We start from the raw sequence: 12,788 nt of genomic DNA, 5'->3' as shown, positions 1-12,788 counted from the left end.
GTGAATCTCAATGACTCAAACTAGGAAGTGTGTCTCCTAAGGATGAACTTAAATGACCCAAACTAGGAAGCGCGTCTCCTAGGGGTGAAGTCTCAATTTAAGAAGTGCATCTCCTAAAAGTATATCCTGAAAGACTCAGACTAGGAAGTGCGTCTCCTAGGTGTGAGACTGAGCTTGAGGAAAACCATACACTACGCTTGACTAAAGTAAAAACTGACCCTATTCTCCAGGCGGGACCCCTGAACTCGAGGAAAACTGAAGATTAACAACTTAAGAAAAATTAAAACTGATCATATTCTCTAGGCGGGACCCCTGAACTTAAGGAAAACTAAAGATTCTTCCCAATTAGGGGATGTTTGGGAGGTATGGTTCTTTTCAAATTGGACAAATTCTTGAGAGGTGATGATCTTCTCAACTAGGGGATGCCTAGGAGGTGATGACCTTCTCATCTAGGAGCCTTCTTTTTTATAATAAGTTCAACAGAAATTTATTTGTTATTATAGCCAACAAACGCGTGGAGTTAATTTCATTATTTTGCAGTACGCAATTACCCTCTTTGGCTCAGAGCTATTTAATTTAATAGTCTCATGATTCTTGTAGGAAACTTCTACGTAATTTCATCAAGAAAATAACATTTCCTAAGTATAGCGTTATGCCAATTTATGTTACCTAAAGTTCTTAGGAACAAATTTAGTTATTTGGCAACAAAAAGTCTTCTTGAGGAAATTAAATAAAATTATCGATAAATTGCCTTTCTAGAGTAGTGATTCACTTCTTACATCGAAAAATGTACCTAATTAGTTGCTTAATTGAGAACGTCTCGATACACATAAAAAGAAAAATTCGGTGCATAAAGCATATCGCGTTCACGTAGGGTCCAGGGAAGGGCCACACTCAGAGGTGTGTCATAGGGAGCCTAACTAATACGAATGATAAACGGAAATCATAAGATCAAAACCAAGAAAATTATAGAATCAAAAATACGAACTAAAGTAATTCACAACTCACATTTCATATAATATGTTTAATAAAACTGAATTGATCCATAAATTATCCCCTTAACATAAGTTCATACCACATATTGTAGTGGTACTTATCATTTTTCCTTTTATATCTTTTTCTTCTTTCACTTTTGTTTTTCTAGCTACTTATTTAGTATATCACTACGACCACCAACACCAACTCCGTCATGCCATCACCACCGCCACTATTGGCATGGGCGCCACCATGCACGCCGCCGTTCATAGTGACTCTTACTAAGTACCATTTTTTATGGCCACATTTATTATCAGTGCCATTTGATGAGTAAATATTACTATATACCCTACCATTATTTGTGCTATCAATAACTATAGTAACATCTTTTGCACCAATGGTTCACAACATTGCTTCCACCTCTAGAACCACCATCGTTGGCGGCTCCACCGCCAGCTCGAGGAGCTTCCTTGGCGGCCGTCTGGCGGCCCCGTAAACATTAACATGGACAGAAGATGAAGCAACAATAGAAGGGGTTCCTCTTGTTTCTTTGGCTCTACTATTTGTGCATAATTCTTTGATAAAAATGAATACCCCAACAAAGATAAAAATCAGTAATCTAGCTATATCTGTATCTATATTATATTAAAAGGAGGAGTAGTGAAGCATGTGGTTAAGTCAAGTGGCAAGCTAAAAAGAAGTCACTTGGCAATTTTAAGATAACATTAAAAATTTGAATTATAAATGGAAACATAATTAATTGAAGTAGTTTAATAAATCTTATACTCAATATAGATAAATCTTAGACAAATATAATTTATATATCTATATTTATATTTATATTTGTAGCTATAACTATATTGATCCACTCATAGATTTTTTTTTCTATATTAGCTAGAAACATGGAGGTAAAATATTAACTAAAATTATAATAAAAAAATAAAAAGATATAGAAAGACGTAGATTGAGATAACTTGTAACTATTTATACTTTGGAGTTAGTTAAAATAAAATTAAAATTTACTTAAGATATTAAAAATTTATTGAGTTTAAAAATTAAATAAATTCAAGTGGCAAAATAAGATCTTACATAAAGTATATAAATTATTTATAAGGTAAGTAAAAACTTAAATAATTAGTAAAAAATGTTTTAATAACAATAATAATAATGTCATATTAATATCGATAAATCGGGCAAACGAATATTTTATACGTAAATATTACTACAACATTCAGATATAATGGATGCAAACAATTAAGAAAATATTATTTTGTGATTAATATTTGAATCGAGTGAAGTTAGTTTAAGTTTGAAAGCATAACATAATTTTTTGAAAATGCAATCAAATTTGGAAAATAGAATAATAAAACTTATTTGAATTTGAGAAAGTGTTTAAATTTTTATCTATCTATATTAAAATGAGTGTGGTAGAAATAGATATTAAATTAAAACAAACTAATAAAAATTCATATGACAATGTAATAATATTAGGTATTGAATAATATAATATCAAAAATAAAAAATAAATAGAGAAATTTTTCTTACATTTTTATCATAGAAAAGAACGGTAAAACTTTTTTAAATTTGAGATGATAAAGATTTTTATATTTTGATAAGAAAAAAGTCATAAAATGAATAGGTCCACGTAACTCGAGTCTAATAGATAAAATAAAAACTAAAAATATTGAACAATAGAAATAAATTAGAGATAATGTGAGGATAAGTTTAGAAAATAAAATAAATTAAATATACAAACTAAAAATTAGAAAGGGGAGGGATAATTGAATTTGAAATTAGAAAGTTGTTATAATTAAATATACAATACTTAAAAAATTAGCAAAATTATGTGAATTATTAAAAATTTAGTATTAGAAATGAAAGGGAAAGGCTAATTGAATTTGAAATTAGAAAGTTGTTAAAACTATGATTAGAATGCTCAAACTATGTATACTATTATGAAATTGAAGTTTTATTTATGAAAAAATAACTAAAATATAAAATAAATTTCTAATATAGGTAATTATACTAATGAAAATTAATAATTAAATTTGTATTAAAGCTAAAGAACGAAAATTTACAAAAGAAGTAATCTGACAGTGAAAATATTACTATAACATTTAGATATAACGTGTTCAAACAATTAAGAAAATATTTTTTTATGATTAATATCTGAATTAAGTGCAATTAGTATAAGTTTGACAACATAACATAATATTTTGAAATTGCATTTCAATTTAGAAAATAGAATGATAAGAATTATTTGAATTTGAGATATAATTTTTATTTTGGAAAATATTACGGAAAGAAATAAAATGACAGTAAACATATTACTACATACATACAATATATTCAAACAATTAAGAAATTATTTTTCTAATATTAAAATAAAATTTTAAGTGTGTAAAATAACTTTTTAATATAATGTTGACCCATGATAGTTACAAAATGAATGAATGAATTTCAGAGTGGTTCGCTCGGGCCAGTGCGGCACTAGGTGCCAGTCACGCCTCCCAAAATTGGGGCGTGACAAACAGTATGGGTAAATTTAGCCCAATAGTATAACGGAAATTTAATGTACATAATATATGTGAAAATAGAGAGGTTACTTTCATTAATAACAGACTATTAAAAACATAATACAAAAGATTAGCATTAATTAATGATTAACAAATATGACAGTAAAATATTTATACGTATAGCAGATTCCATTCAATTCAAATCACCAAGAATCAAGCCGCTTAAAAAGGTAGTCCTAAAATTTAATATCTTTCCCTTTTTCTTCTCTCCATTCCATAGCATGTTTTATGTTTTCGTTGGAAACCAATCCATTTCACAATATATTTTTTCCTTTCCATACATGGACCTTTTATACAATGTAATATAGCGAAATTATACATCTTTATATTCTGATGAAATAAAATACATATATTTCATGAAAAATATATAATATATGTTTGTGATATATATACACTATAAATCATGTATTTTTTTAAAAGGAATTTTCATGTATATATGCATATGCTATTTATATACGTCTTTATATTTAATAATATATCATTGATCCATTTCATAACATATTTTTTCCTTTTCATACATGGACCTTTTTATTCAACTTAATCCTAGCAAATTTATATATTTATAAATTCTAATGAAATAAAATACATACATTTTGTGAAAATAAGGTACTTTTTGTGGTATATTATAAATCATGTGTATATGCATTTGTTATTTATACACTTATTTATATTTAAATATATATTATTAATATCCCGTTTATATTTTGCACTAATATAGCGTGCATATTTGTATAAATTATCCGCATATAAATAATATACGTGACATATTTTTTTTCTATATACATATTAGTGGCATATTAATATTTTAGATTAAATTTTATGTAAAGTATTTGCTAGCAATATACTTTGAATAATATCAATATAACTATGTATTATGATGTATATATATAAATTATATATGTGGTATAAATACATATAGAAAATATATATGACATATTGATGGGATATTTACATTGTAAATTATCACAATATAATATACTTGAAATATATTAAAGGTATATCTTAAGTTAAAATAAAATCTTACAGAAAAAAAGCTTAAAACTCAAAAAAAATAAAAAAAATTCTTATGTTGCAGAGGGAATTATTTTTGAGATATTATGCTTTGAGAATCTTTGATATATTTGGTAGATGTTATTTATGGAAGAGAAAAAAGAAGTTATAGAAGAGTAAGGGAAAAGGAAATGTAGTAAAAAGTGTATTAATGTAGAGGGATTCCTTACACCCTGTTTGGATCATTGTTTCCCATCGTTTTATAATGTATTGTATTGTATTGTATCGTATCGTTTTATGAATACAATATTTGGATAGATTGTATTGTTTGTTAAATTATATTTTGTTGTTTGGGTTGACTGTATCGTACTGTACTATAACTGATAAATTTACTAAAATACCCTCAATTGTTTAAATATTAAATTTATCAAAAATTATGCATACAAATAATTTTAAAAAATAAACAGAAGAAGGAAAAACACAATAAGAAAGTAGAACAAAGGAGTGAGACAAAAGAAGGCAAAACAAAGGAGCACAACTAATTAGAATTGAATTACAAGCAAATTAAGAGAAAAAATAAAACAGAAGGCAGCAAAACATCTTGGAAAAAACAAAGTAGGTTATAAGTTGGAGATTTAGAGTTAAGATAGAAAATAAGATAAAGGGTAAAATAAAATTGTGGAGTAATAAGTCAGGGTATAATTGAAAAGAAAAATAAGAAACAATTCCACCACACCAAATCGGTTGTTTAAAAAAACGGGACTTATCATTGTTTCAGAATAATAAATTTAATAATACAATACAACCAATTTTAACGAAACAATCAAAACAAACATTATTTTGGGATAACAATATAATACGGTACAATGAGGAACAACCCTTCAAACAAACGGTTTAGTAACGGGGTTATCAATGTAAAAGTGCTAAAAAGAAAAAAAAAGTACCATTTTTGGAATAAACAAAATCTTCAGTATCATTAATGAGAATAATTTTTAAAAGCCCTTTGCCCTTTCCCTTTTATGCGCCTCTCCGCCTCCGCCCGCTTTTCCATCCCATAAAAGACGAATCTTTTCAATCAAATCAATAGGAGAAGAAGAGAAGCCGTAGCTTTCAAATAGAGAAGCTTCAAAGATGACAAAAAAGGCTAATCTTTTCAATAGAGAAACTCCAAATATGACAATAATGGCAAATCTTCTCAGATGCCAACAGAAGAAGAAATCAGTACGAATTCCCAAAGGTATCTGTTTCTCTCTTTCTGTGTGTGCGCGCCTTTATCATCAACAACAACAACCCAATATAATCCCATTTAGTGAGATTTGAGGAGAGTAATGTGTACGCAGACCTTATCCCCTGCCATGGGTTAGAGAGGCTGTTTCCAAATAGACCCGGCTTCCTTCACTCCAAGACTTTCCCACCTTGCTCTTGGGGAGACTCAAACTCACAAACTCTTGGTTAAAAGTGGAGGTTGCTTACCATCAGACCAACCCCTCTTGTCCAAAAGGACTGACCTTTATCGTCTACATGAAAAGGGCTGACCACATTTTTTAAATTAATTTCAGGGAAGAGAGTTGTGAAGCGTCAAAGCAGATGGATATTGTTGATCATCAGGTTAGTTCTGATTTCACTCTAAGCTAGTTTCTGTACCTTTCTTTCTTTAATATATGTTCTTGTTGCCCTAAAGACCTTGAACTATACTAAAGCACTTGCCTTGTCCTATCTAGGCCACTGGAATTCAATTCCAAGGCGAAATAATTATGGAAATCCTCAGCAGGTTACCCGTACGGTCTCTTCTTCAGCTCAAATGTGTTTCGAACTCTTGGCAGGCATTAATCTCTGATCCTTACTTTAAGTTGAAGCATCTCAATCATGTCAAGAATAACCACAAACTTCTTGTTTGCCAGTCATGGTTTGATAGTGTTGATATGGAACGCACCATCAAATTTAGCTTCTATTCTTCTCCTTTATCGAATGTACAACAACTCGATTGCCCTTCAACCTTCAAACCATTTGAGTGCCACTTATTTTGTTGTTTCAATGGGTTGGCTGTTCTCGGATTTTTTGGTAAATCTGATCAACAACTTTTTCTATGGAACCCTTCCACAAGAGAGTCGACACTTCTTCCCCATTCAGAATTTAGACATCTGTGTACTATGTTCGGATTGGGATATGACGCGATGAGTGATGGGTACAAGATCCTTAAGTGGACCATGTGTCAAATACGACATTCCGTAGAAATTCTCTCGCTAAAAAGTGGTTCTTGGAGAAAGATTTGGTACTATCCAACTACCATTGCCATTGCCCTAGGTGGGGACAGAAACTTCCGATTTATCCTTACCGAAATGACAGTTGGTATATGGATACTATGGTATTTGTTCATGGAGCATTTCATTGGCTTGGTAAGACAATATCAAGAACTTGTCATTTGGTTTCATTTAGTTTTTCAAATGAGGTGTACGGAGAGATACCTTTGCTAGAGCAAATGCACATAACTAATGAAGATGTGTTGTCTAATTATGGCCTTTCATTAGTGGAAGGAATGGTTTGCGTTTCTTCTACTCATAAACATCAAGGATGGGGCACTTTTAAGTGTGGGTAATGAAAGACTATGGTGTCAAAGAATCTTGGACTGTATTGTTTACCATACTACTCAGCAATATTGTATATGCCAAATTGAAACATAGATTTGCAAATGGTGAAGTGCTACTATATTTATTTGAGACTTTAGCAAGTGCACCTTGGACCAACCGTATGGTTACATTTGGACATACTGCACTTAGGACATCCACAGGTCCATTTGGATTCTGGCACGAATATTTTAGAGTTCATGATGGAATTGCTTATACAGAAAGTTTGATCTCTCCGAATCACTTATTTAATATTTGCTTATGTATGCAAGAAACTTTTTTATTTCATCTTTTTGTTTTTTTTTCCGGAAATCATGTAAGGACCTCAAGTATTGTCTATTACTTGCAAATTTTTGGTTCCTAAATGTATTCATTTAAGTTATCAGCTTATTTTATGTTCTCACTTGTATTAGGAAATAAGTGACTGAGACCCCCTTTCGTTTTACCTATTATTCTTTTTTTTTTTTGAATAAAAATATATATATGTTTATTAACTTCACACTTTTATTGCTTGTCTAATCTATATACTAATGATATACTTGAGCCAAAACATGGGAGGAAGAAAATAGATCCGCGAGAAGGATTGGAACAGAGGGATGTAACCAAATTTTAATCGATTAAATTTGGTTAATTAGGTCCTGAGCCGAGGGTTTATCGGAAACAACCTCTCTACCTATACAAGGTAGATGATTTGCATACACACTACCCTCCTCATATGCCACTTATGGTACCACACTGAGTATATTGTGATACCATAAGAAAATGAAGGAGATTGATCAATAAACACCAATATTTTTAATGCGAGAATAGATGTAATAGTTAGTGTAACATACATACCTCTTCTAGTTCTAAGTTCTAACACAACCGTTCCTAGTTGGTAGCTTCTGCTTTTGTTAGCTTTTCTGGGATTTGTTAGTTGAACTCAAGATGGATCACATAATATAATTGAATGTCAATAGCGATAAGTTGCATAACGTAAGGACTAAATTAATAATATAGCATTTGATATTTTTGGTAATCACTCATAGCTTCGAACGTGTAACTTGTAAAAATATCAGTGTGTGTAACTAAACGCTTCGAACGTGTAAGTTTTACTCAACAATAAAACACTATGTATTTTTTTAGTCCCACATCAAAAATAATCGGTTCAATCTGAATTAACTCCCAAAATTAAATTTCCCACTTCACAAATTAAAAAAAAATGAACCATATTCATCTCTATTCGATGTTCGATTAGAGAAGAATTTGTCCTTTGATTAGGGTTATGGATTAGGGGTTTCATTCTTTCTCACAAGAAATCTTCTATTTCTAATCCTGGGTTGATTAGGGTTCATAATCGTTATTTACTCGAAATGAATGAGGTTTTTTTTTTTTTTTTTAATTTATTTATTTATTAAACCCCTCCCAAATTAGGAGGATATATAGTGTTTTCATACTTCCCCTCCATGGTGACTCGAACCCAAAATCTAACGGTCGTAGATGAAGGTGCTTTTACCAATTGAGCAAGCCTCACTTGTCGACGTGGGTTGTTCGACGAGGAATTCTCAGAGAAATTGCTGGTTCATAGACTATTATTTTTTGTGGAGAAAAAACAAGACACATTGTTGTCATTGCCTGCTTTAGGGTATTATTGATATTCGGTCGCAAAGTTAGGGTTGGTTCAATTCTTGAGTGCATGTGATATTTTTACAAGTTTACTCGCAATTCCTATTATTTTATCACTGGTGTCAGAATTTATATCGACTAAATTTGACCATGGGGTGGGGAGTGGGAGAGGGTAGCCTAATCACTTTAACTAAAAAAGTTCAAAATTTGTATGTTTGAATACTGATTCTCAACTATATATTGGAGCTTGTTAGAGGTTAAAATAGCACAGTCTAGCCAATTTTCAGACTGGTCATTTAAAAATAGCAAGCGTTTACCAAGTCAATAAAAAATAGCCAATATTTTGCTACAACAGAGATCGATCCAGCATAATATACTGGAGTTCGGTGCATCTGTGTATGAACTTCCAACATATTATGCTGGACCGGTATACTTTGCTGGCTCCAGTTTAATATACTGGAGACTGGAGCATCGGTGCTCCACACTCCAGTATATTTTGCTGGACCGGTATATTATACTGGAACTCCAATATATTATGCTAGAGTATTTTTCCGGATTTTGAATAGTATTTTCGTTCAGATTTATCTTTACATAAAAAGTGGCTAAATTTCGATTACTTTTGAAACTGTAGCTATTTTTGAATGACCACTTGTAAATCTGGCTATTTTTGAATTTCTCTCTTGTTAATGACTTAAACCATGTGGTTAATTGGATAAACGTGAGGTGACTGTTGTGGGCTTAATTGTTGGGCCTAAAGTAGCTGAAACTTCCCTTTATTTTACATAAATACAATCAAACATCTCTATAACAATCTCGTTTGTTCCGATATTTTTTTGCTGCTATAGTGAGGTGTTGTTATAAAGGACGTATATTATAACATAACATAAAAATTAATTCCGAAAAAATTGACTTTTATAGTGAATGATTGTTATATAGAGATGCAGTTATAAAGAGATCTGACTGTACATATAAAATCATAAAATATTTCATATTCTTTAACTATAAAGTAATTAACATATTCTACAACTTTAACACGATGAAAGGATAAAGGAAATAACTCTTAAATACAGTAGTAACTTCCTATAAACAAAGAAACTGAATATCAAACATATTTAATAAAATCAATTGTTCACTAAAAATACTCCAATGCAATCGCTATAAATAAGGAAACTAAATACTAAAAATTCTCCATTGCCTTTTTATTTGTATTCTTTCTTCTCCACCAAATTCCCAACAAACAATTCATTCTTTATCAAGGTGGCGTTATGTTTAAATTGACTTCCCTTCCCCTTCAACCTGCCCAATTCAATATATATATATATATATATATATATATATATATATATATATATATATATATATATATATTATTAAATTCTCCTTCTCTAGTAGTAGGAGAAATAATCTTTAAATAAAAATGACCCAAAAAAGGGAAGAAAATACATCATTATCCCTTGTTTAGGGAAGCAGTTTTAGGAGTTCATAAACTTAGTAATCTAATTAAAAAGTAAAAACGTTGTAATAGTACCAGTATCCCTCGTTTAAGGGAGAAATTTTAGGAATTTATGAACTTAGTAATGTAATTAAAAAATAAGAAGTTCTAATAAATTTTATTTGTTTTCTAAAAGTAGTTATAACTTTTATAAATAAATGTTAAAAGAAGTTGTATTCTGTGTAAATTCATCCTCAATAAATGAGTTTGATCCAGAAGTTGGGTCCAAGGATACAATACAACTAGTGAAACTTCTTATATAAAAACCATTAAAATTTAATTTTTAGCAATAAACTCGAATTTTCGCAAGAGCTCAGTTTGTGAATCGTAAAGAATAGTATAAAAGAGACAAAAATTTAGAATCGATACGTTATTTTGGTAGGGACGAGTATTTAAGTACCTTGAAGTATGTTTTTAATATTAACAGACCTATCTAGTGCCAATAGGTCCTTTCCAATAATTAAGCATCTACTAGCAGTCTCTATTGCTGTTTTCGGTTGACCCTCGGCTTAGTAAAGAAAAAGGAAGGGCAACAACAAACACACCAATTAAAAAATTGAAGCGAAAGTACAGAACTAACAATAGGTACTATAATCAGAAAGCCGAAACGGAAGCAAAACAAGTAATAACAACAGTCAAAGAATACAAAACTACACAAAGGACACTAAGTCATGTAGTACAGCTACATTAAATAAATATTCATATTGTTCTAAAAAAGATGACATGTCTCCTCTTCTCAAATAATAACATATTAAACACTAACTAATCTAAAAAAATAGAATTAAGAGAGAGAATATACGAAAATTAAAAAAAAATACCACCGAAGAATGTAGTGCAGTAGATGAGGCTGCTCTTCCCTTAACTAAAGGTCTTGGGTTCGAACCTTAGGTATGAAAAATCCTTAGTAGGGAGCGCCCCCCCCCCCTCCCCGAGTAGGGTCCTACGCGGCGCGGATCCGAATATAGTCGGGCTCCAATATAAATACCGAATATCGAGGAGAACAAAACAAATATTAAAAAATTAAGCTCCACCAGTGACACTACCATTAAAGATCTCAATGGTGTCACCTTGAGAAACATGATGCCATCTAAAAGAACGATCATCATCCATCACATTTTGCTTATAAATAAAAAAATACCCTTCTTTTGGAAGATCTAATTCCAATTTTTGGTTCAATATTTGTAGCTCTTTTCTCAAGTGTCCCACATTGTCTGACGGATTAACTTCGATAGGAAATTTCTTCGTACCACATTTAGACAAAACCAAAATTCTTATTTTCTTCGATCCGTTTATATTATTTCCTGATGATGATCCTGAAGAAATTGTTGTCGTAGACGCCGCGATATAATTAGGCTTAATTATACTAACATCAATTTCTGAATTATCAGAAAGTCCATAATCTTGTAGACTTTGATTATCAATCAATTCAATTCCATTAGCATACATTACTAATTTACTCACATGTACACCTTCCATATCGTGAATTCTCTCTTTTACCCTTCTAACGCTATCCGTAACGTTCATTTCTAGGGCAATTCCTAGTTTTGACGACGTTGGCATCTTGACGAGGAGTTGGATTTTCTTCCTTGGAGACGACTGTTCTGCCTTGATGATATTAATGTTCTTGTCCGATTCGGATTTGGATTCGGATTCTACGATGAGTTGAATGTGAGAATTATTGAGGATGTCGGAATAATGAACATTTATATGATCGTCTAGGATGTTACCTTTGAAAATTAATGTTTGTTTTGGAACAGGAATGCCTTGATATTTTTGGATTTTTTCTTTGATTTCTAAGATAGAGTCGAAGTAGCCAACTTCAATTGCAAATGGCCTTCCTTTTGTTGGTTGAAAGAACAAATCCATTTACACAATCTTTTCTCCTTAGAGTAAATTCTGCAGTATTTGTTAAGAGCGGCTCTAGGGTAAGGCAAGTGAAGCAGTTGCCTATATTTAAGGCCTCTAAAAACATAAAGCAATATTATATTATTATATTATATATAAAATTTATATTTACATAATTATTAACAAAAGATTTTAAAATTTAATATTTTTTAAAATTTGGTAAAAGTAGATTATGTTAATTATTAGGATTAATTTTTTCTTACTTTAAATTAAATAATATATTTACCTTTTCATCAATTCTATTTTTTTTCTTTTATGTATAGTCTTTTATCATATTTTTTGCGATTTTATTTTTTAATTTTAACTCAAATTCTCTAAATTAACTATTTTTGTCATATTTGATTGATCCATACGTCAGAAAGCAAGTTTTTCTGTGTCTTATTTTTTTAAATAAGAAATCCCTGAGACAAGTGTTATAAGGTTCAAAATAGGATGGATAATGGGTTCACCCCTTTACTATTTTCACTTAAAGGGAGAGTTCAATAATCTATAACGTGCACCTAACACACACATCATACTTTGCTCTCACTACTAGGTCAAAGCCATGTAGAATTTTTTTAGTCAAAAATAAAACTAGGTCAAAGCCATGTAGAATTGTTTTAGTCAAAAATAAAACTTTCA

General features: G+C 30.6%; 1 protein-coding gene across 1 annotated transcript; it reads right to left on the bottom strand.

The window, feature by feature from the left end:
* Nucleotides 1–11,082: 11,082 nt before the first annotated feature.
* Nucleotides 11,083–12,164, bottom strand: LOC107775381 (ubiquitin domain-containing protein 7SL RNA1-like). Its single transcript, XM_016595104.2, has one exon. It carries the CDS (start codon nt 12,126–12,128, stop codon nt 11,283–11,285), a length of 846 nt encoding a protein of 281 aa, XP_016450590.1. The 5' UTR covers nt 12,129–12,164; the 3' UTR covers nt 11,083–11,282.
* Nucleotides 12,165–12,788: the final 624 nt, after the last annotated feature.

The sequence above is a fragment of the Nicotiana tabacum genome, chromosome 13 (assembly GCF_000715075.1).
Source record: "Nicotiana tabacum cultivar K326 chromosome 13, ASM71507v2, whole genome shotgun sequence".
NCBI classification, from domain to species: domain Eukaryota; kingdom Viridiplantae; phylum Streptophyta; class Magnoliopsida; order Solanales; family Solanaceae; genus Nicotiana; species Nicotiana tabacum.
The sequence above is the reverse complement of the archived record's forward strand: the minus strand, read 5'-3'. Positions and strand labels throughout refer to the sequence as shown.

Excerpts from the sequence above, each read along its gene's own strand:
- LOC107775381 (XM_016595104.2), bottom strand. The coding sequence starts at position 12,128 with ATGGATTTGTTCTTTCAACCAACAAAAGGAAGGCCATTTGCAATTGAA.